The sequence below is a fragment of the Bactrocera oleae genome, chromosome 3 (genome assembly GCF_042242935.1).
Source record: "Bactrocera oleae isolate idBacOlea1 chromosome 3, idBacOlea1, whole genome shotgun sequence".
NCBI lineage: Eukaryota > Metazoa > Arthropoda > Insecta > Diptera > Tephritidae > Bactrocera > Bactrocera oleae.
This window is the reverse complement of record NC_091537.1, coordinates 6,821,138-6,843,450: the sequence shown is the minus strand read 5'-3', so window position 1 is coordinate 6,843,450 and position 22,313 is coordinate 6,821,138. Positions and strand designations below refer to the sequence as shown.

The following is a 22,313-nucleotide window of genomic DNA, read 5'->3' as shown; positions in this document are numbered from 1 at the left end:
AGTACAAATTTTAATTATAATAAAAAAAGTTGTGTCAAAAGCATGTTAAAAATCAATCAAATTATACCAAAGTAAATAGTATATTAAACATGATTGAAATCTTTTGGAATATGGATTTGCAACAAAATTAACTCAATATGAACAAACGGCTATCACTTGCTTTACAAAAAATTTGCACCAGCCAAATTTAATTCTTATCCATTTACATTTTTTATATTATATTAACCTCACTTTGAATAAACAGTTAAACAGATTTGCGGAGAACGACATGCAACAGGTGGGAAAAGCAAAGCGGAAAAATTTCCCAAACAATCACTAATAAACAGAGAGTAAACATGCTCTCTCAGCAGTGTTTATACTTGTATGCGTATGCACACAATAAGTTGTGTTGACCACCCCCAGACATCCACTGATTTGCTGATACAGTGTATACACAAGCATTCAGCATTCTTGGCATATACACAACTAATGGAATTTTCAATATTTTCATTGTGAACTTTTCGCCTTCATCTTCATTATTTGGCTGCTGAGTGGAAAAATTGTTGCAAAAAATTATTGATAGCTAGCAGCTATTGTTAAGTGAATTTGCTTTTCAATACATTTTTACCAAGTTTTAACGAAATCTAGAAAAGTTAGAATATTGCGCCAGCAATAGTTTAAAATGTTCTGAACAGAAACTTTGAAAAATCAATTTTTCACTATTACAGCCATTGAGGTTCAACATGCTGACAGAAAATTTATTTTTATATACGCCCATAGTTGTGCTAATGCTATTGTTGGCTTGTTGCCACACAACCGCTGGCATGGAACAGGCAGCTGTGGGTGAATTATTCTCCTATAAAATTGAACCTTTGCTCTTCAATTGGACGCATCAGGTTATCAGCGAACAATTTCGTTATCGGGTCTCATTGAAGGGCTACGCAGATTTACCATCGTGGCTGCGCTACAAATATAGTCATGAATATCATGCAGGTTTTCTTTATGGCACACCAACTGACCGTTTGGCAGATAAAACCGTGCACTTGGATATTGTGGCATTGAATAAGCAAAATTATGAGACGCGCGCGGTTAAGTTGTCTATATTTGTGGCACAAAAATTGCCATCGCTAAATATAATACAAATGAAAATTGACAATTTGAATTGGGTGCATCTGATGGATCCGGGACGTGTTGAGAATTTGCGAAATATATTCCGAAAAGATTTGTGGCCAGAAAGTGAAAACGATTTGTGTATAGTTTTCATGGAATCGGCGGTGAATATGGGTGGGCGTTTACCATTGCGACCGCAGCAACGCGAGGGGTGATATATTGTTGTTATAATATTATTATTATAATTTCAAATTAAATTAAATTTCATTTTCCAGTGTTTTTGTACATCTTGGCAGCTCTGCCCAATTTTCTCCACGCATTAAAGAATTGCAAGAGGAGGTACGACCACTTTATAAGCTGAGCACTTGCACCTATAAACGCACATCTGTGCAAAAGGTATTCGAGAATGCCGGTTTCAAATTGGATTGGTGTGCCTTTAAGACAGTAGGCGCTGATATATCACCGGAAATACTTTTTCACAATTACGGGCACAAAAGTCATCATGACAATTTCAAACGTAATGACCGTTGGTTGGGCGTTGCACGTGAGGATGTGCCAGATCGCAATTATATAGATGAGTTTGCTTTCGCTTTTGCGATTCCTAGTATGATTTTCGCCATACTTTTGGGTATATTGTCAGCGGCACTTTGCTTCCAACATGAAAAATTGTGAGTATTGCAAAATGTATGAAACATTAATTAATTATTATTTATTACGAATGCTTTAAAGTTTTTGATACTGTTATATTAAGATTTTGTATAAATTAGTAAATTTATTGTGTAATGAAAAGATAAACCAATATTCGCACTAAACAAATAAATTTCAATGATTAGTATATATTTTCAATTAGAAAAATATATACAAGTATTATATATGCTTTGTTAAGTTATCAAAAAAATCTTAAGTGGCTATTTGTTGTACTAGTCAATTTTTGTAGTTCATTGTTTGTACATATGTAAATATGTAACTATGTATATATTTTTTATTTTTTATTTTGTTTACATTTTTTATAGAGATGATCGAAACTCTGAGTTTTTCTTTGAGAATATTTTTCATATTTGTGAAGAGTCATGCGAAAAGGAAAATGTTTATGACTCCGACGAAGTGGAAAGGTGAATTTTATTTTGTAAATAATTATTTAAATTTGGTTTTTTAGTTGTAAATTTATGCACTTTTATGGATGCAAATGTAAATAAACCTCCATAAGTACAATATATAACGTATGTAGGTATGCATAATATATATACATTCGCTTCGCAGATCCATTATAAAGATCCAGCATTTAATTATTGAATATAAATGCCATCAGAATGGAACTATTTGTTAATTGCATGCAGCGACGTTATTTCCATACTCTTAAATTGCTAAAATTTATTGTACAATAATTTATGTACCACTTAGTGAAACGTCATCAGCATATCAGCCTGCAACCTCAACTGTGCAAATGGTGCAATGTTCAGATAACAACACAGATCAGCCAGTCACAACTTTAAAAAGCTTGAAGGATCCCAATTGCTTATTGGATAATATTAGTATGCGGTCACATAGGTTAGTTGTTAAAATACACACAAACGCACGTATATATGAAATCTTTGTAAAACGTTTACTAATTATTCGTATTTACTTTTCGTCTAGCCCCAACAATAGTTACTATCAAACCGACAGTGCATCCAACACATACTTACGACCAAAGCCTCCGCCGTACAAGGGTGGCACTTTAAATCGTAATGGCGTGGATATATGACAATCAACCCCAAGGATATTATATTGCTAAGCAGTGCAGAAAATGTTTGAGAATTTTCACGTAATAGAGGCAAATTAAATTATTCATAAAATTAGAACCATATCAATCTATGTACTTACAATATTCTATTTAATATCTCTTTCAATACGAAGAACAATGAAACATATGATACTCTACCAGTAGTTTGAAGAAAGTATTAAAAAGAAATTTCACTATAGTCGTAGTTGTACAACGAATATTAAACACAAAAGTTAGCACAATAAATGTTATTTTAGAATAACCATAAATAAATAATTAAACCACTATTTAACTGAAATATTACACTGCACTTGATTTGACATTTAAACAACTGAGAGGAAGGTTACACATTTCCGTTCGTTTAAGTCACAAGTCACAAATCACATGTCTATTGTGAGCGGTCATACAGCAAATGCACTGTTCAGAATAGTACCCTTAAAGCAGAAACTTGTCAGTCTTTCATACATTTATTATAATATAATTTAAATTTAAGCTATTAAATTCTTTTTTCTAATTAAAATTTGCTGAAATTTTGTCAACAAATTCTGCTATTTTAAAATCATTGTATAAATCTATATGGCTAGGCTATACAATGTTTAAAATTCTTACATCTATTGTGAATAATTTTGATTTTTATAATTTTTGTTGTGAGTAGACTTTTATTCACAAAAGCATAATTTGATAATAATTATATGTTATTTTTTTAGAGCATGCAAAAATTTTCTTAAGAGAATACTCTTTAAAGTCTGTGGAAGGCAACGTGCTCATCTTTCCAACACTTTTAAAATAAATGGGTAAAATTTTTAACATAGCAACATTGGTCAAAATATCAGTTGACGCCAAATTTCTCTTTTGATTCGTTGTATTTTTGTCACTTCGATTTAGTTTTTTGAATTTTGTTTAAATATTTTTAAAACATATATTTTATAAATATTATCAAAGTGTTCTTTAAATGAAAATTCGTTTTATAAATAGCGCTTATGAATTATGAAATTAGATGAGTAAATTGGTAAATTTATTACAATAAAATTTTGCGAAAGTAACGAACTCACAAATCAGCTGAAAAGGCTTCCTTTTCCTCTCGCCAACATCAACGAAAAAGGAAGCAATATTCGTTAGGCGGTTATCATCGTGTTGCAACCATTTTGAAAATATGAACGAACAGCAGCAAATACGAGTAGTAAAAAGACAGCGTGAGTAAATAATTAAAATAAGGAGGCACGATAAATTTGAAGGTTAAATGAATATATTTGTAATACAATATTAAAGTTTTGGTACAAATAATTATTAGTTTCATTTTTAAGAGATCGTTTTAGGTCATTACTAAATTTGTATCCGCCGGAAATATTTCACACAAAAGTACATACGTCTGTACATGGTTAAATTTGTAAATACTTGCCTTTGATCGGCGAAGCCGTTGACACTTTGCATTTATGAATTATTGAACAAAATTCTTAAGACGTAGTAGGCAAGATTTTTCACGTTAGTTAATTTTCACAGAAAAATAGGAGAAAATTGAAATAAATATCAGAAAAAATATAAAAGCACCTATTAGAAACATATATATAAATATAAAAATTTTAACATATACTTTCAAAAAGGTGCAAATTATTATATTTTAAATAATTGTGGGTGTTAACGTTACTTAGCACGTAAGATTTTGGGCATCAATTCGCTCGAATCAAATGCACTTCCGGTAGATTTGTCTGGAACAAATATCGTATTGGCAGGAGCAAATTGCACTGCTACTTTACCAGTAACACTACAACCTACAGAACATATCATCGATTCGCTGTCGCAGCAGCCACAGCATACGCTTATCGGCGGAACAACAGTGTGCGCAGGAGCGTCTGTAACTACAGCATCTGTATCAACACCAATTGCATTAACACTACAACATCAGCAGCAAATGGAGAGATTACGTTTAGCTAATATGATGAATCAAGGTAACAACGAAATTGAGGTTGAAATTTTCACTTCATTATTTTTTTTTTTTTACTTTTAAAGAGATGCATGCATTATGGCCATACGGAACAGCTACATTCCTGTCACCTATGCTACCTGCGCCTAATATGGCATTACCATACGCACTAGCTGGCACCTTACCGTATGCAGCTGTGCCAATATATCCAGCGGCAGCGGCTGCGGCTGCGGCCGGAATGCAACAAAGTATGCCGAATGCACCACAGCAATGTAACAATATATCACCAATATCGGCAGCCAATACACTTCCTGGTTCTGGCACGTCCTCTGCGTCCACTAGTAGTGCTACGTCTTCCAGCGGTGTTCCTACGCTGCGTTCTCAAACGAATGATTCAAACAAAATTAATATACAAATTGGCTTGCAATGTGTTAGTCAGAATTCGCCACTAAATTTCAATTCCATGAATGAGATCAATGCGTCTTTAGCTAAAGTGAATTTGCTGAATTTTTGTGGTGGTGTACCAGAGAAGGAGAACAAAGGTTAGTACTTATATTAAAAAAAAATTGTCAATTATCAAGGTTTTATATTTCTTACATATTTATAAATCATATTTGTAGAGACCTCTTCATTGCGTAGTTCACCGATATTGTTAAGTTCCGAGTGAGTTTCAATCTATTTATGGTATTTGCAAAGTTGAAATTATAATTGTTTATATAATTTTTTTCTTTTGAAAAGTGACCTCAACAACAGCACCGGTATATGCAATGGTAATGCAATTGGCAGTGGCGCCGGCGGTGATGCCACTAATGCAACCAATTCGCCTGGCAGTGGTGGCAGCTGCACCGTAACACTTTCGCAAGCAAAATTTAATGAGCTAACACGACTAGCACTGCGTGGTAGTGAAATTGCTGAAAAACTTGCATATACGCATCGTAATCGGCCATGTTTCAAAAAGATCGATAGTCTCTGTGCGCGCATGAAACAGGATCTGATACGTCCAGATGGCGTTTTACCCAATATAAATTCACAGGGTATAGCTTGGGCCGTAAAGGACTTTATTTTTGTTTTCACACGTGTCATCAATGCTTGGATTATTATCAAGGGTTACGTCTATAATACACCGGAAGGACTTAACAAAGTGAAGTCTGCCTTAAGCCCCGATTTTGCAGCTAGTTTTGCAGCCTGGCAGGATACCACAATGGATTTTGTAGAGAATCTTATAAAATCATTTGTAAATCTCGACAATTTGGTGCAATCGCAGAAGAATGTATATCAGAATTCCGAAAATAATGGCACACGTGCAGCGCCTAGCACAACGCCTATTAAATTATTACAACCAGTTAATTCACTGATTGATGATTCGTTCGATTTTCTAAATACATCTACCGAAAAATCAACACAAAATGCGCTGAATAAAAATTATCTTTACACAATGGTCGAAGACTCTGAGGGTAGTCAACGTCAGGCCACTGTAAATGGCACATATTTTAAAACGGGCACATACAATCCCATCAAAAAGGATGCTTTGCTTGTCGACCAAATAAACAATGTGACTACAAGTGTGACTAGCACATCCGCTACAAGCACGGCGACACAGCACTTGCTGGCTAACAATAATACGCTCGAACAGTATTTCGATGAACAAATTTCCGAATTTTGGCCACCAGCCACCGATGTGGATACTGCAGCAGCTGCTGAGTATTTGAAAATTAAAGAAAAAATACCACCAAATTGGTTAAGTTATGATATACGTGTGCTCGAGCAAAATTTAACGGAATTTTCTAACGATTACGATCCAAATGCACCGCCGCGTCCGTTGGGTAAGGATCTCATCGATAAATTGAATGTGATGATTGAGCGTCTGATGTCAATGAAACATGCAGAATTGTTTTTCAAATTACAATTTACCAAAAGTTATGTAAGTTTCGCAAAAGTAATTGTTAAAAATACAAATTTAAATTTTTTTTTCGTATGCAAATTGTAAACAGTTCCCTGAATTCATGGCAAAGCATAAACACGATTTTATGGATGTACGCTCCATAATACTCAAGTGTCAAGTGGGTGGTTACCAGCATATTTTCGAAGTTGTACACGATGTTAAGAAAATAATGCACACTGGCAAGGAATATTTAAAGGTGCTTGGAAATATTCAAAAAAAAAAAAAAAATTAAAATATACACGATTACTGATATTTTTAACAAATATGTATTCATTTAATTATTACAGTTTAATGTCGACAGCAAATTGCAGAAATCAATTAGTGCGTTTGAAAGCGAATTCAATAAATTACTTAGTGAACCACCTTTTGAGAATTATCAATTCGAGCATATTACCGGTGAACCCAAAGAGATGCTCTACAACTGTCGCAATAAATAGTTATATTATTTCCATGCACGCATAACAAATAACACACACTTTGGTAGCATTAAATTGGATTGTGGTATTCAAAATGGAAGTATTACAATTACAAATCTAAATATTTCAAATATAGTATTAATGCATTTGTATGTTATGTATATGTAGTTGATACAAATATGTATAGGATTTGCTTATAACACACATATGCGTATAAGAATCTACTAAACACAAGTACAAGTATATGCATATATATTTTCCAACTTGATAAGTTTTACAAAATTCCTAAGTAGTTTTAGAATAGCTGTTGATGCTACAGCTGGCACGTACACGAAGCTACAGTTTATTTGTAATTTTTCGCTTTTTTTTTTTGTTTTGACGCATTTCAATACGCTTTTGCATGTGTTTACCATGTATGTGCATGCGCATGTGTATTTATATTGCCTTTTCACATAATTTTAACTTTAAATTAAGATTACTTTTGTGTGTAAAATTATAAAGTATAGTAATGCAGATTTTATTATATGTATGCCAACATACATGTATGTATATTTTAAGTATTTAAATTGCAAAAATTGAATTGAAAAGTTTGCAAAGGCAAAGCAAAAGTTTCCGTAACAGATGTTTCTAAGAATGCTGCTTATTTTTAAACTTAAGTTGATTATTTTAAAATTTAAAAAAGAAAGTATGCCAAATTTGAATTATCAATTCATTGTTCAAAATCTTAGTTGTTATGTTAAAATATGCACGAAAATTACGATGCTTTCACTGTTACCTTGAAATATTTAAGTATTGACTATTTTACGAAGGCACCACACCGGATTTATAGCGCATAGAAAGTATAAGAAATTATTTGAAGTATTTAATAGTTTTAAAAAACTAAATTTCAAATTATAAAATCGAAGTGAAAATGAATTGTGCAGAATTTCGAACTAATAATATTATATAGATTTAGTTACCTAGATAACTTAGCATTTATATGTATAATTAAATGATTCTTATGTTTCTGACGCCGTGTTGAAGTGTTATAAAATCAATCCTACATTTTATATATTACCAGTAAAACTATTTGTATTACCACATTTCTCAATGAGACTTGTTGTAACATTTGTGATAAAACTAATTTGTGAAGTATTTTAAATACATAATAAAATAAAATTTACAATAACATTATGGCGTATAATTTAGTATTTAAAGAACAATAGCAGCCAGCATGCTATGCAAGAGTGAGAGGTAAATAAAACAAGAAGAAACGTTTACTTTGATTGCAGCGTAGCTGGAATACACTTCACAAAAAAAAGTTTCTATAGAAGCACTTGATTTTCAACGTTCAGCTTGTATAGCAGCTATATGCTATAGTGGTTTGAACTGAAAAATTTGTTCGGATATTATAGCGTTGATTTTGACTATAATACTTGACAAATTTCCGTTCCTACGACAGTCGGGTCTACGTAACTGAAACGGACCCGGATTTATTTAAGCCAAGGACTGTCAACTCGGCAGAATTCTACCGCTACAACAACAGCAACAACAAATTTCGTAAAGATATCTTGTGAAATAAAAAAGTTTTCCTTATAAGAACTTAATTTTGATCGGTCAGTTGGTATGACAGCTTTATGCTATAATGGTCAGTTATCGGCGATACCGACAGATGAGCAGGTTCTTGGGCAGAAAAGGACTTGTGCAAAATTTCAGTTCGATAACTCAATAACTGAGGAATTAACACATATATATACAGACAGATAGACAGACGGACAAGGCAAAATCGACTCAGCTCGTTACGCTGTTCATTTATATACATATTTATATATTTTAAAGGGTCTTCAACGTTTATATAATATACGCTGTTCAGGGTACTAAAATAAACATTTCAATGACTTGTTCTTTTGATGCCACCGGAAGTGTCAATGTAATAAACACAAATACATATGTGCTAGAACTGAGTTGGAATTATGAACTTTTTCCCCGATTTTTTGTTATTGTAAAAGTATAAAAAAGAAAAATCATCAAGCGAACTGTTCCATGTCGAAAAATAGAATCTTATACTTTAAGGCTGCTAATAGAATAACAACAAAGCCACAACAAAATGGCGAAACAAGAAATATAACACTTTCATAACACTTAACATAACCAAACTTACAAAAAAATAAAAACAAAAAAAAATTATTTGTTAAAGCCGAAAACAGATTGTCACTTAATTGTGAAGGATTTTATGGCGTCAAAACCAAAATAACAACGTTTGGTGTATACATTTTGATTTTACAATAACAGTTGCAGCGAATATAACTGTAATACTATTCGACGAAACGAATTCAATTTATTATTTAAAATAATTTTCATATAATTTTTTAGTAAATTACTATTTTATAATAAATATATTTCTTTTTGGCTATCAAAACAATTACTGTATTAGGTAAAATATATATATATTTTATATATTATTGCTGCAGAATCTGTACATACAGGTAAATTTCTCTACATAAATATGAATGTTTTCATAAAAACATAACTGCATTTCAGTTCAGTTAAATTTATAAAAAATAATTTTTTTATAACTGTCAAAGTATTTATATATAATTATAACATATTTATGAATTAAAAATTATCATATATTGTAGACCTTACCTTACTACGAATGACTATTAGTATTGAGGTGCTAATTCGCACAAAACTCCTCAACATTGATACGTTGCGCTTGCAGCATGCTATGGAAGAGTGATGTTGTGTTTTGAGCCAAATCACGTGGTGTGCCCTCCTCTACGATCTCACCATGCTCGATCACTAAAATACGATCCATCAGCTGTAGACCGCGTAATCTATGCGCTATAAAGAGCACCGTTGAACTTTTAAACGAATTTCGCAGCGCTTGCTGCATAGCGATAGCTGATTCGTCGTCCAAATTGGAGGTGCCCTCATCAATGCAAACCACTTTTGCATTTTTGAGTAAACCGCGTGATAGGCACATAAGTTGCCGCTGACCGGCTGACAGATTGATGCCGCCCTTCTCGATGCGTCCATCCAAGCCACCAAGCGATTGCACTAATTGTGTGGCCGCATGACAGGTAGCTAGTGCATGCCATATTTCCGAATCGTAATAAGTGTGGCGTGGATCGAGGTTTTCGCGTACGTTACCTGAATTGTGTTACATTTTCAATTTATATATAGTTTAAGTATTAATTTTAATAAGCAAAATGTGTTACCTTCGAACAGGAAAGGATCTTGCGTTATAATACCCAAACGCTCGCGAAGCACTTTCACAGCTAAAGTTTTCAAATTAACACAATCCAACGAGATTTCGCCGCGGCTTAGTGGCGCCACACGCATCAAAGCCGCCACAAGCGTCGACTTACCTGCGCCAGTGCGACCCACCACGCCAACACGCTCAAACGCCTCTGTACGCAAATTGATGTCGTGTAGCGACGGCGCTATATTGTCGCGATAGCGCAGTTCCACATTTTCGAATTTCAATGCACCCTGACTCGGCCAACCGAACGGTGGATCACAAGTGCCTTCAGCATTTTCTTCACCCTCCAATTGCATATACTCATTTACACGTTCGACTGCGACAAATTCCTGTTCTGTTTCCGCAACAGCATTAAGTAAACCACTTAGCAGCCCAGTAATAGAAAGTGCATACGAAATGGCCAAACCAACTAGTCCGGGATTGGTCACATGTGCCGATGTTATGGCAGTTAAAAAGCCAGCGCCAGCTACAAGCAATACGCCTAACAGTTGTAGGCGTAGACTTAACCATTGTTGTGCTGCTGCCGATGTTAACTGCGCCTTAATGCTCTCCTCCAGCTTGGCGTGGAAGTCACGTTGGAAACGTGCACTCGCACGCATGGTACGTATGGTGACCAGACCTTGCAGTGTTTCTGTGAAATGTGTATAGAGTGGCGATAGTGCATTGCTCGAGAGTCGTTTTATGTCACGCGAAGCGTGGCGATAGCGATATTGTAGATTGAGATAAATCGGTACCATCGGTATGATAATCAGACCCAACCAAGGCATGGCATATAGACTGATGCAAAGTGCACCTAAAAATTATTGTTTTATCTGTTACCAGATACAAAGTATTAAGAACAAAGTGAATATTACCTGCCAGACCCAGCAGCTGTGCCAAGAGTATATTTAGTATGAATGGCAATGAATCGTCGACTGTGTAAGTATCCGAGGAAAATCGATTCAAAATGCGACCAACCGAGGTGATGTCGAAGAAATTGAATTTTGTCTGAAAATAAATGCAAGTATCAAAATTGTATATTAATTAATATAAATTTGCGCTGCTACCACTTTAATGCTCACTTACATATAACACTTTATGCAGCAATCGTTCATGTATATAAATGGCGGCTTTGATGCCGGCAAAAGCGAAGAGGAATGCGCGTACAATTGTCGCCAGCGAATTCAGCACTGCTAGTGAAGCGAAAATTCCAAGATAATAGCCCGTGTTGTGTGGTGGCACAGTGTGATTGCTAAACTGCTGCGGTACGTGAACAATATGCTCCAGAGTTGTGTCATTATTTTGTGGATCCAATGTGGTATCGGTTACCCAATGTGCCAACCATGCATCAGATAAATTTCGCGTCAATTGCATAAGTATTACAAAAGTTAATGTGGTCACGGCCAGCGGTGTGCCAATGGCGCGCCAATAACAAGAAAGCACACTCAAAGAGATTTTACCATATTCGCGTGATTCCTGCAGCGCAAGCGTAATTAATTTATTTTTTTTTAAATATTATAGTAACTAAAGGAAATTTATACCTCTAACATAATGCTATCAACGCTCTTTTTATCAGAAGCATTTTGATCTTCCAGCGCAAGTGAAGATCTGCGTGTGCAATCGTATATGTCGTCAGTGTCGCCTGCTTCCGTTTCTAAATTTATATCAATACTTGAAAACATGTATTGACTAGGTGTTACTTTGCCATCCTCCACATGGATTATCTATATAAGAGGAGAGATATATTTAAATCAGTACTGGCGGATGAATATTTGTATGCAGGGCCGTAGAGAGAAAATCGGAGCTCGGACATGATTTGTTAGACAAAAAATATGCAAAAAGAAAAAAAAAAAAATTGTTGCAGAGCAGCAAGCCCGCCTGAGAGCACTTGGCACGAGAGAAATTGTACCCAATCTCCTCCTCTCTCCCCGTCATGTGTATATGGGCATATAGTTTGAAAACCCTACCTGATGAGCGTGATAAAATAGCGATACGTTACGCGTAACCACAATAACAGTCTTCTCCTTTAGCAGTCCCAATATACAATGCTTGATAATGTGTCGTGAAACGTGCGCATCCAATGAAGCGAGTATGTCATCCAACAAATAGACTGTGCATAAGAAGAATAATATTAAGAATTCTCAATTCTTTATATAAAATAAATTTTTTTTTTTCGAATTAATATTAGCATTTTACATGACTCTTACTTTTTTTATCTTGATAAACTGCTCGCGCTAAAGCCACACGCGCTCTTTGCCCGCCTGACAACGTACGCCCATTTTCGCCAATACCAGTTAAATCACTGCCCAATAATTCTAAGTCATCATTAAGCGCACAGGCATAAACAACAGCTTTGTACCATTGCTCATCAAAGACACTGCCCCAAATGATATTATCACGTATGGTGCCACGCTGCAACCAAGGCGTTTGGGGCACATAACCGAAACCTATGTGCGATAGGTTTGTATTCAATATAGTTAAATATATATAAAAATATTATATAATAAAATATATACAAAAATATTATATAGTAAAATATTTATAAAAATATTATATAGTAAAATATATATAAAAATATTATATAGTAAAATATATATAAAAATATTATATAGTAAAATATATATAAAAATATTATATAGTAAAATATATATAAAAATATTATATAGTAAAATATATATAAAAATATTATATAACACAATATTTATATATATAATATAAAAAATACCCGAAGTCAGTTCGTGCACACATACACTTCCCGCTGTGCAGTTGATACCAGCCACTATAGCATCGATCAAAGCACTTTTGCCGCCACCGACGGGTCCTTCGAGACATATTAAATCGCCCTGTATGATGATAAAATATTAATATAAAGTATTATATTTTTAAATAACAAAACACAGGACATCACCTTTCTCACTGTTAAATTGACATTATCTAAGTGGAATCTTTCTGGCTGATGGCCGTTATTGTTTTGTTTTGCGCCATTGTCATGTACAAACGTTGCGGATTTCATTTCCAGAACTACCGGCCTATCGTCCAACTTCGTCGAGTTTTCATAGCCAGTAGATCTTATAATTGGATTATAATAGGATGAGAAATCCAAATTGGGTAGCTGAAAAAAATAAGGCAATTTGGTTATTAGGTAATTCGAAAATTTATTAAAATATTATTCCTTAGTCTCACATCAATAAGCTCTTGGACACGCTTCACTGACACCCAGGCTTCAATAAGTCCATTGAGCACCCAAGGAAATGCATTCAACGGACCAATTAACATATTTAATAGCGCTACACTTGTATAGGTGGACGCCGCTATCAATGGATTACCCATCAGCACAGACACACCGAATGTTAAAAACGACATCAACACTGGCGTTGTGGCCCAAAAGTAAACACAAAGCGCATCCAAGCATTTACGTTTTTTCAAGAAGTTTACTTCATCCTTGCGACAGTTGCGAATTTTCTCAATAAATATATCTTCCCAAGCATGCATTTTGATCTGCTTTGCACCGCTCATTGTTTCGCTGGTCGCCGCCAATCGTAGATCTTTAGCGCTCATAAGACCACGCGAATATTGGCCAATACGTTGAGCCAGTAAGCGATTTATTGGTATCAGTACAATACCAAATACTAAGCCAGCTAAAAAGGCGGCGCCCAATTGCGTATAGAGCAAATAGAGTGTAGTAAAAAGCTGTGAATATATATATACAAAGTCATATGATTTAGTTCTCAATGGCATTTGTTTTACGCACTTGAAATGGTATGCTCCAAAAAGAGTGGAAGCTTATGCACGAATTTACGATCCTCTCTGTATCTGTAGACATAAGATTCAATATCTCTGGACGAGAACTCTTAAGACCGCGTGCCTCTAACGATTTGCGATATATAGCTGTAACAAGTCCGATTCTCATTTTCATGCCGATCATAGACATACGCCAATTAAAATGTGTGCCGCATATAGCCGCTTAAAATACATGAAATAAATATTTTCATTTCGTTTGAATAAACGTATATTAATTATTTCGTTCTTACACAACCATGTTGTAGCACATAGTCCCAACGCATATAGGTAAGGACTCCAATCCGGCTCTGTATTGTCATTTTCGTTTCTATTTTGCAATAAACCACCCAACAATAACGGTCCCGCAAATCCAGCAATGTCAGCAATAAATCTTAAGATGCCTATTAGGTAAAACTCCCGTCCGAATCCCTTGTGTAGTGCCCAAAATAATGTTTTCGTTTGCGAAATACAAATTTGTAGACGTTCACTTATTCTTGAAATATTCAATGAATCGGGTAGATCAAAGAGATCTTCAATTTTTTTAAGACCACCGGCGACACCTTTTGTTATTAAGGGATTCACCCAATCGAAAATGAAGCGTGATGTATAACTGGCGTCATCTTGTGCATGGCCTAAATGCGTTTCATTTAAATCAAAATGAAAGTAAGTATAACGGTTACCAAGTAACGATTCATCTTCCTAGAATATGTATAAAGAATTTCATAATATTGTTACAATATTTTATGAAAGCTAGTTATATTTACTCTGTTCGAAGTATGACGGAAACAAGTGCTGAAAACAGCATTCCCCGTGGGAATTAATGTTAGGGCGTAGAAAATATCGAAAATCACCGTTGTCAAGCTCCATGGCCACCAATCATAACTAACACTGGTACGTAGCCACACAACATCCAAAACTAAAACCGCTAACCATGTAACATTCATACAAAGTGAACCTCGGTGGCTGAGTTTGCCAAAACGACGTGTCGATAATAAATAACCTGTAACACAATTTTATGAACTTTTTGTTAATACGAGTATATCAACAAATCTGCTTTGGATCTTATCTGCACTAATTATATTTTTATACACACCTACATGAACAGCCCACATCACACATTCTGTCGCCACCACCAACACGTCGACTGCATATAATTTAACGCCTGTATGATGAAAAACAAATATCTTCCAAACAGGAAGTTGCGCCAACACAATTGCCACGCCTATACGCAAATAAAGAAGGCGTAATTGCAGCTCATCACGTAGCACACTACGCGTATAATATCCAAAATTGTAGGCAGATATTGTTGCAAATATTGTATAAATTGGAATTTGTAGTATAATCTCCTGAAAGCAGGGTAATAAGTCGTTGGAGTTGTGAGCGAATGGTTTTATTCCAGTGGAGCAAAACTCGGTCCAATTCCATGATACTACTACGTCTGTGTCACTCATTTTTAAGTATTACAAGGAATAAAAGTGATCAAACTGAAGTCCGTACTATCCAAATTTGGAATAAGGTAGATACCACTTCAGAAAAGATCAAACGATTTGAAGTTAATTTCATTATTTTCTGTAGTAATTTACAACGTTGCATTTGCAAAATTTAAAAACCAACCTTTAGCAACATCTGCCCTTTGTAAATTGAGTTGTACAATCCCTTTTCAAGCCGGTATATTTTTTAATACGTTTCGAATCACAAATCAATCTCAATTTGGTTATTTCAGATTCTCTCTACGAACTGGATTAATTTTAACAATCGTATTTTATTTTACATTAATAGTTAGCAATCTCCACAATTATTCGCCGAAGGAATATGACTAATACAACGTCTGATAAAAAGAAAATTCAAACAATTGTATACAAAGGCCACACAGTTTTATTGCAATACAAAAACCCCCACAAAAGCAATTGAATTTATTTGTTTACAACAGCTGAAAATCTGTCAAAGGTTTATTGTGAATTCTTAAAAATTAAATCGTTCAGCCGACTTCAATGAAAACTGATGAGCGATTATATATTTTAATAAAATGCTTATAACTGAATATAAAAATTATATATTATAAATACACATATATATATATTCATGGAACAATTCTTTAAATAAATAATATATTCATAAGCTGGAGTTTAGAAGTTAATATGAGTTCACATTTCCGAAACTTTTAATTTGGTATTGTTTGTACTGATATCTGTGAGAAATTTAAAAAAAGTTTGCTTCCTCGCGCTTCTATAACATCTTTTGAATTCTCATCAATGCGGTAGCTAATACATTCACCACCTCCTTCACTCTTCACTATGTTCAGGAAGCACCATTCCTCCGTTAAAAGATCTACATTTTGCTTGGCCAAACGATATTTTAAAGCATCTGGCGGCATAACGTCTTCCAAAGGTATATTCAACGAACAGATAAATGTTTTTGATTGCAATGCAATGCTATTAGTTGCCTTCAAATCCATTTTCAATGTAGTGTTTAGCTTATTTATAATATTCATAACCCAATCTCTTGTACCTGTGTTTTGACAGTTAAGCAACAGCCATCCGTCTTCTAGGACGCAAGATAAAAATCCCAAATTTGCTCCAATGTTTTCTGTTTTATCTATTTCGGCCAACAAATTTTCTTTAATTTTTCGTATTTCCCTGACACTAAGTTTCGTCTTTGGGTAACCTTTGTGGGCTATGATAACAGAGCAACAATCGTCTGTTGATTCTCGTGTGTTCACATCATTGGTTGAATTTTTATTGTGCAAATTGTTATCCGTATTTGAAAATGTTGGTTCAGTTTTGTTTCTTTTCACTATCTGTTCTTCCGACGAGCTGTCCGAGTTATTGTGTCGCTTGATAGTATTCCGCACGACATTGGCCTTGTTTCTAATTATTGTGGGTGTTTTTGAAGTTACTTTTTCTGATCTCCTTTGAGCTGAATTTTGACCAGTTTCATTTGTTGAAGATTCCTGTCGTTTTCGACTCGCTATTTGAGTTTCCTCGGAGTCTGTGTCATCATCACTACTGCTACTTTGCTCGTCATTTTGTTGAGCAAGAAGTAATGCGCAGAGAAGTAACATTTCAGACATTAATTAAGCAATATACTCAATATTTAAGTACATTCATTTGAATAATTTTTATTTAATGTGTGGTATAATTAATGAATTATGTTTGTTTTTTGTTTTGCACCCGTTTCCACCAACAAAATCACTCCTAACAATCACTAAATAGAGAACATCTTATACCATGATAGAGAGTACAAGTATTACAAATTCACAATGTGTTTCAAAGCAAAGAGAAAATAATTATTTATTGTGAATGTTTTACACCGGATTCTTGTGATAAGAAAATGACATTGGACCGTCACTTCCTCAATAATAGACCAAAGTGAAAGTTTAACTGATACGAATAAAAAGAAATTCATCAATTAAAATTAATTTATATCAGCATCATAATGTTGAGAAATATTTACAGCGCAACATACAAATTCATTGAATTGTATAATTTCAATATATTAAACTTTATATTTATTGGCTTTACCGTAGTGATTGTAATTTTCGGCAGCCTTATTAATATTGTCGAGACACTACTACCAGATTGTTTGCGGCAATCTTTCCGATATGGCAAACATTGTCACAAAGGACCTGCTAATGCGTTAATTAGTATGACAGAAATACCAAAAAGTTGGTTTAAACATTTCTACATATTTTCCTTTACTTGGTCTCTTTTGGCGCTTTCACTGTTACTAAAGGGATTTATCATGAACGCTACAGCCCCAGAATTAGTGCTTGAGTTTTTAGATTTTGTTGCTGGTGGTCAAGCAAACAGAAATGTTCAAGTAAATTCCACTTCCGCTTTGGTTGCTAGCGTACTATTAACCATTCAATGTGCAAGACGTTTTTATGAGACAAATTTCGTGCAAATATTCTCCAAAAATAGTAAAATCAACTGGAGTCATTATTTAGTGGGACATCTACATTATTTTGGTGCTATATTAGCATTATTAAGTAATACTGAAGGCTTTGTGAGAGGTAATAATAACTGATATGAAATAAACGCTATTATCATTGTCTGATAATATAATTATTTATGCTTACAGGAACACTGCCGTCAGCTTTCTGTTACAAGCATATAACTCTCATACAATATCTCTGCATATTCATTTTCCATTTTAGCTGGACACAACAGTACAAGTCTAACATGATACTTGTTAATTTACGTAAGGACGCTAAGAGTGGAGAAGTAAAAACAGAAAATCATTTACTACCCACTGGTGGGTTCTTCAACATAATATCCTCACCTCACATGTTCTTCGAAGTTGTGATGTATTTGGCACTTTTAGGTCTATTGCCCAGAAGTTCTACTTGGATATTCGTAGTTATTTGGGTATTTGTTAACCAGGTAGTGTATATTGTTATCTTTGTTAAACAATCAGTAATATATCTGTTTTATATTTACTTTAGTTGGCAAATGCACTGTTGACACACAAATGGTACAAGGAAAATTTTAAAAATTATCCAAAAAATAGAAAAGCACTCATTCCTTTCATTTTATAAACTAAAATAAGTAGTACTTTTTGATATATTTGTTTATGTTAAATAAAACTTGTAAAAATTAAGGTTTCAATACAATTTTATTCAACTCTCTTAACACTCACTTAAATAAATTGTACGCTCAGAAAATCAGCTAAGAATTTTATTGACTTTATCAGAAAAAACTCGAAAGGGGGTTAAGTTTTTCGTTTACTTGAAAAGAAAACTGAAATATATAAATATGTATAAGTAAAGTTGTTACGTAGTTAAAAAAAACTTGAAATTACCTGTAAGGATATCCTTGCGCCTTTGATCGAAATACCGATAACAAAAAGGAAAAAAATACTACTACCAATAGTAGCCCCGCTATTGCCATTATTCGCCCTCTTTTCTGATCGCTTTGAGTACCAGATTCTGTTAGCAGAACCATTCCCAATACAATCATAGCATCTGCAATACAAAAAAATTTATAACAAATGTACAAAGTAAACAAATTGATATCTCTTACTCAAGAACATAATGATGTATGTTTCCACCACTAGTTGTCCCTGAGAGGAACCGTGTATATATGCAACACCTCCATTTTTGCTCTTATGCACTAATGGTGGACCACGTATATGATTCCACATTTGTCCCGAAATCATGGCAAAGCAAAAGAATAAGGCTACAGCGCCCCAAATCTGTTTATTATATAGGAACTCTAAATTGTTGCGACGTATGTAGAGAAAACCGCCTACTAGAGCAACAAGCGTAATCATTGCTACGGTGCCAGAATAGTTTGGTGGGCGGAATATGCGTATTTGTACGTCAGTTCGTTCATGAACAAATTTCGCAATTGCTTCGGCAGCAAAACCAACACGATGTATATCCATGGTATCTGGACCTTTTGGTTTACCCTTCGCTGGGAAATGCATAAATACGGGCGCTGTATTAATACGCAATGTTTGGAATACATCGGAACCTTCGTCAAAATCGACCATTGCAAAGAATAATTTATTTGAGTAAGTCGGTGAATAACGATAAGAATTAGCTACAATGGTAAACTCATCATGAGCGTGGCGACATATTTGACATTGTCGAGATGGAGCCAAAGCTGTCAACATCACAACAACAGAGTAGTTTCTGGGTGCATTCTTTACATACTCTCGGAACTTTTGTCCATTGAAGCGTAACAATGCTTTCTTCATATTCATATCGTGTAAATTACGCACCTTTTCTGATAGTGAGAGGCCGGTCTATATTTATACAATTAAAAACATAATTGGTTATATTTTGCCGGCAGCTAATTTGCTTGCAGAACATGACGTGGCCGTCGAGGAAACAACAAGCCACTATGAATAAATTTACCTTTTGTTTACCCTGTGCCGCAGTGAACACCTGAAAACCAGCAATCACTAGCAGTCCGAGCAACACCGTACTTCGTAGAACATTCATTCTATATACCTAGTGTTTTAAGTTGTAGAATTTTCTATAAATCACAGTATATTTAATAAATTTAGAATATTTATAGATTACACTTCTACTTGACAGCTAAAAAATGGAGCATGAAATCCAATTCACAAATGTCAAACACATGTCAATAAATTGATATTGTGAATTAATAACTAATTTTGAGGGTAACGAAATGGACATTCACAAAAACTACTTGATGTTAACAATCTCAACATGCGTTTTTCTTGTTTTCTATCATTAAAAATACATTATTTGTGACCACGCGTAATTCAAAAACTATATCGTTTGTCAAACTATGATTTTAAGAATACTTTATTATTTATAGAATTTTTATAAAAATGTATATAATAAAGTATTCTACTTTTTTAATTTATAAAATTCTGTACATTCCCGATTTTTTCAAAAAAGTTCACATCCTTGTGAATGACTCATTTTTTAAAGCAATTGATTGTGAATGTGATCCAAATTCTATTCTGTAGCCGGTGTTTTAGGAATACAATTATTTAGTTAAAAGATTTATTTAATCCAAAATATATTTATTTAATTAATTTTCTAAGTTTCAAAATGAGTGATATTTTGAAGATATCACAAGAGCGATCACGCAAGAGAAAGCAATTGTTGGCTCAAACAGTATGTAGTTCATAAATATCCAAGAGTGCTCCCTTAATGGATGTATTATTTTGTTCTACCTTTAAAGCTTGGCCTGTCAAGTGTTGATGAACTAAAAATTGTACTTGGAACAGCAGACGAATGGAATAATGGAGCAGGAAGTAGTTATTCCGGATTTAGTGGACAACGAAGTGGTGGGAGTGGAAGCAGTCGGGAGGATGAAGGGGGTAGTGGTGGTAAAAAGACACCTGGGGAAATTATTTATCGTGACTCCTCCACGTTTCTAAAGGTAGGTGTGTTTTTTCTCAATTAAATTGTAAATTTACATGAAATTTTATATTAGGGCACACAATCATCTAATCCGCATAATGACTACTGCCAACACTTTGTCGATACTGGACAACGGCCACAAAATTTTATTAGAGACGTTGGGTTGGCTGATCGATTTGAGGAATATCCAAAACTACGGGAATTAATACGTTTGAAAGATAAGCTGATACAGGATACTGCCTCGGCACCAATGTATTTAAAAGCTGACTTAAAAACTTTGGATTTAAAAACATTAGGCACTAAATTTGATGTCATATTAATAGAGCCACCCTTGGAGGAATATGCCAGAGCAGCACCTTCAGTGGCAACTGTGGGTGGGGCGCCCCGAGTATTTTGGAACTGGGAGGAAATCCTAAGTACAAATTCGTTGAATTAATTTAGTAAATAAGGTTCAGCTAATAATTTGTTTATATTAACAGATTTAGATGTAGGTGAAGTGGCAGCGCATCGCTCATTTGTATTTCTTTGGTGCGGTTCTTCAGAAGGCTTGGATATGGGTCGGAATTGTTTGAAAAAGTGGGGCTTCCGGCGCTGTGAAGATATTTGTTGGATACGTACCAATATTAACAAACCTGGTCACTCGAAACAATTAGAACCGAAAGCAGTATTTCAACGTACGAAAGAGCATTGCTTAATGGGTATAAAAGGTACTGTACGCCGGTCTACAGATGGTGATTTCATACATGCTAACGTTGATATCGATTTAATTATCTCGGAAGAAGATGAGTTTGGGAGCTTTGAGAAACCGATCGAAATATTTCATATAATTGAACATTTCTGTTTGGGACGACGACGTATGCACCTATTTGGTCGCGATTCCAGTATACGACCAGGTTGGCTAACAGTGGGTCCAGAACTGACTAACTCCAATTTCAATGCCGATTTGTATCAAACCTATTTTGCCGAAGCACCTGCTACCGGTTGTACTAGTCGCATTGAATCTTTGCGTCCAAAAAGCCCGCCGGCTAACAGTAAAGCATTAAGGGGACGTGGACGTGGTTTTCCCCGTGGCCGTGGTCGGCCGAGATAAATTACAGAGTTTTACTAAAATTAATAGTGCATATTTACTTCGTAATATGTACGCCTATATTTGTTTAAGTAGGTTTTTCATATTTTAATTACACAAACAAATTGTGGGAGCTTTCATTGACGCATACTTAAGTAAAAAGTAATTTCTTAAAGAAAAAATAAACTCGAAAATCATATGCCTAATATACTACTAAAGATTTGGTAATTAATCCAAATTGGGTATGGAGAGAGGGGATGGACAATAGAA

General features: G+C 34.5%; 6 protein-coding genes across 8 annotated transcripts; 4 read left to right on the top strand and 2 right to left on the bottom strand.

Moving 5' to 3' along the window:
* Nucleotides 1–431: 431 nt before the first annotated feature.
* Nucleotides 432–3,149, top strand: Scgalpha (sarcoglycan alpha). 2 transcript variants are annotated; one of them, XM_014231930.3, is made up of 5 exons: nt 432–1,300; nt 1,365–1,757; nt 2,103–2,201; nt 2,491–2,637; nt 2,725–3,149. In XM_014231930.3, the coding sequence occupies exons 1-5, from the start codon at nt 723–725 to the stop codon at nt 2,831–2,833; spliced, it is 1,326 nt and encodes a 441-aa protein (XP_014087405.2). In that variant the 5' UTR covers nt 432–722; the 3' UTR covers nt 2,834–3,149. The 2 variants fall into 2 exon arrangements, with proteins under 2 accessions (XP_014087405.2, XP_014087406.2); XM_014231931.3 differs by lacking the exon at nt 2,103–2,201.
* Nucleotides 3,150–3,712: 563 nt separating this feature from the next.
* On the top strand, nt 3,713–8,296 carry mtsh (mitoshell). 2 transcript variants are annotated; one of them, XM_014231938.3, is made up of 7 exons: nt 3,713–4,044; nt 4,627–4,797; nt 4,859–5,314; nt 5,393–5,435; nt 5,511–6,693; nt 6,764–6,910; nt 7,002–8,296. In XM_014231938.3, exons 1-7 carry the CDS (start codon nt 4,005–4,007, stop codon nt 7,149–7,151), a joined length of 2,190 nt encoding a protein of 729 aa, XP_014087413.1. In that variant the 5' UTR covers nt 3,713–4,004; the 3' UTR covers nt 7,152–8,296. The 2 variants fall into 2 exon arrangements, with proteins under 2 accessions (XP_014087413.1, XP_014087412.1); XM_014231937.3 differs by having other exon boundaries at nt 4,501–4,797.
* Nucleotides 8,297–9,381: 1,085 nt separating this feature from the next.
* On the bottom strand, nt 9,382–17,381 carry LOC106615621 (ATP-binding cassette sub-family C member 10). Its single transcript, XM_070107371.1, has 15 exons — nt 15,748–17,381; nt 15,227–15,659; nt 14,898–15,133; nt 14,385–14,832; nt 14,105–14,316; nt 13,537–14,043; nt 13,262–13,465; nt 13,079–13,196; nt 12,561–12,800; nt 12,321–12,463; nt 11,895–12,077; nt 11,440–11,829; nt 11,229–11,361; nt 10,331–11,167; nt 9,382–10,262 (listed from the first exon to the last, which is right to left on the bottom strand). Exons 2-15 carry the CDS (start codon nt 15,582–15,584, stop codon nt 9,787–9,789), a joined length of 4,485 nt encoding a protein of 1,494 aa, XP_069963472.1. The 5' UTR covers nt 15,585–15,659; nt 15,748–17,381; the 3' UTR covers nt 9,382–9,786.
* Nucleotides 17,382–17,459: 78 nt separating this feature from the next.
* On the top strand, nt 17,460–18,799 carry LOC106615572 (polyprenal reductase). The gene is made up of 3 exons (XM_014231845.3): nt 17,460–18,145; nt 18,214–18,515; nt 18,578–18,799. The coding sequence occupies exons 1-3, from the start codon at nt 17,569–17,571 to the stop codon at nt 18,668–18,670; spliced, it is 972 nt and encodes a 323-aa protein (XP_014087320.1). The 5' UTR covers nt 17,460–17,568; the 3' UTR covers nt 18,671–18,799.
* Ostgamma (oligosaccharide transferase gamma subunit) lies at nt 18,729–20,203 on the bottom strand. The gene is made up of 4 exons (XM_014231844.3): nt 19,994–20,203; nt 19,155–19,881; nt 18,934–19,096; nt 18,729–18,872 (listed from the first exon to the last, which is right to left on the bottom strand). The coding sequence occupies exons 1-4, from the start codon at nt 20,078–20,080 to the stop codon at nt 18,857–18,859; spliced, it is 993 nt and encodes a 330-aa protein (XP_014087319.1). The 5' UTR covers nt 20,081–20,203; the 3' UTR covers nt 18,729–18,856.
* A 352-nt stretch (nt 20,204–20,555) lies between these two features.
* Nucleotides 20,556–22,261, top strand: Mettl14 (methyltransferase like 14). Its single transcript, XM_014231926.3, has 4 exons — nt 20,556–20,728; nt 20,796–20,996; nt 21,051–21,393; nt 21,457–22,261. The coding sequence occupies exons 1-4, from the start codon at nt 20,663–20,665 to the stop codon at nt 22,065–22,067; spliced, it is 1,221 nt and encodes a 406-aa protein (XP_014087401.1). The 5' UTR covers nt 20,556–20,662; the 3' UTR covers nt 22,068–22,261.
* Nucleotides 22,262–22,313: the final 52 nt, after the last annotated feature.

Excerpts from the sequence above, each read along its gene's own strand:
- Scgalpha (XM_014231930.3), top strand. The coding sequence starts at position 723 with ATGCTGACAGAAAATTTATTTTTATATACGCCCATAGTTGTGCTAATG. Across the intron at positions 2,202-2,490 it reads GACTCCGACGAAGTGGAAAG|TGAAACGTCATCAGCATATC; the intron begins GTGAATTTTATT and ends TGTACCACTTAG. Across the intron at positions 2,638-2,724 it reads ATTAGTATGCGGTCACATAG|CCCCAACAATAGTTACTATC; the intron begins GTTAGTTGTTAA and ends CTTTTCGTCTAG.
- mtsh (XM_014231937.3), top strand. The coding sequence starts at position 4,005 with ATGAACGAACAGCAGCAAATACGAGTAGTAAAAAGACAGC. Across the intron at positions 6,694-6,763 it reads TACAATTTACCAAAAGTTAT|TTCCCTGAATTCATGGCAAA; the intron begins GTAAGTTTCGCA and ends AATTGTAAACAG. Across the intron at positions 6,911-7,001 it reads CTGGCAAGGAATATTTAAAG|TTTAATGTCGACAGCAAATT; the intron begins GTGCTTGGAAAT and ends TAATTATTACAG.
- LOC106615621 (XM_070107371.1), bottom strand. The coding sequence starts at position 15,584 with ATGAGTGACACAGACGTAGTAGTATCATGGAATTGGACCGAGTTTTGC. Across the intron at positions 15,134-15,226 it reads GATGTGGGCTGTTCATGTAG|GTTATTTATTATCGACACGT; the intron begins GTGTGTATAAAA and ends ATTGTGTTACAG. Across the intron at positions 13,197-13,261 it reads TCAATTTAACAGTGAGAAAG|GGCGATTTAATATGTCTCGA; the intron begins GTGATGTCCTGT and ends ATCATCATACAG.
- LOC106615572 (XM_014231845.3), top strand. The coding sequence starts at position 17,569 with ATGTTGAGAAATATTTACAGCGCAACATACAAATTCATTGAATTGTAT. Across the intron at positions 18,146-18,213 it reads TACTGAAGGCTTTGTGAGAG|GAACACTGCCGTCAGCTTTC; the intron begins GTAATAATAACT and ends TTATGCTTACAG. Across the intron at positions 18,516-18,577 it reads TTTGGGTATTTGTTAACCAG|TTGGCAAATGCACTGTTGAC; the intron begins GTAGTGTATATT and ends TATTTACTTTAG.
- Ostgamma (XM_014231844.3), bottom strand. The coding sequence starts at position 20,080 with ATGAATGTTCTACGAAGTACGGTGTTGCTCGGACTGCTAGTGATTGCT. Across the intron at positions 19,882-19,993 it reads CGGCACAGGGTAAACAAAAG|ACCGGCCTCTCACTATCAGA; the intron begins GTAAATTTATTC and ends GTATAAATATAG. Across the intron at positions 19,097-19,154 it reads ATACATCATTATGTTCTTGA|ATGCTATGATTGTATTGGGA; the intron begins GTAAGAGATATC and ends TTTGTATTGCAG.
- Mettl14 (XM_014231926.3), top strand. The coding sequence starts at position 20,663 with ATGAGTGATATTTTGAAGATATCACAAGAGCGATCACGCAAGAGAAAG. Across the intron at positions 20,997-21,050 it reads ACTCCTCCACGTTTCTAAAG|GGCACACAATCATCTAATCC; the intron begins GTAGGTGTGTTT and ends ATTTTATATTAG. Across the intron at positions 21,394-21,456 it reads GAACTGGGAGGAAATCCTAA|ATTTAGATGTAGGTGAAGTG; the intron begins GTACAAATTCGT and ends TTATATTAACAG.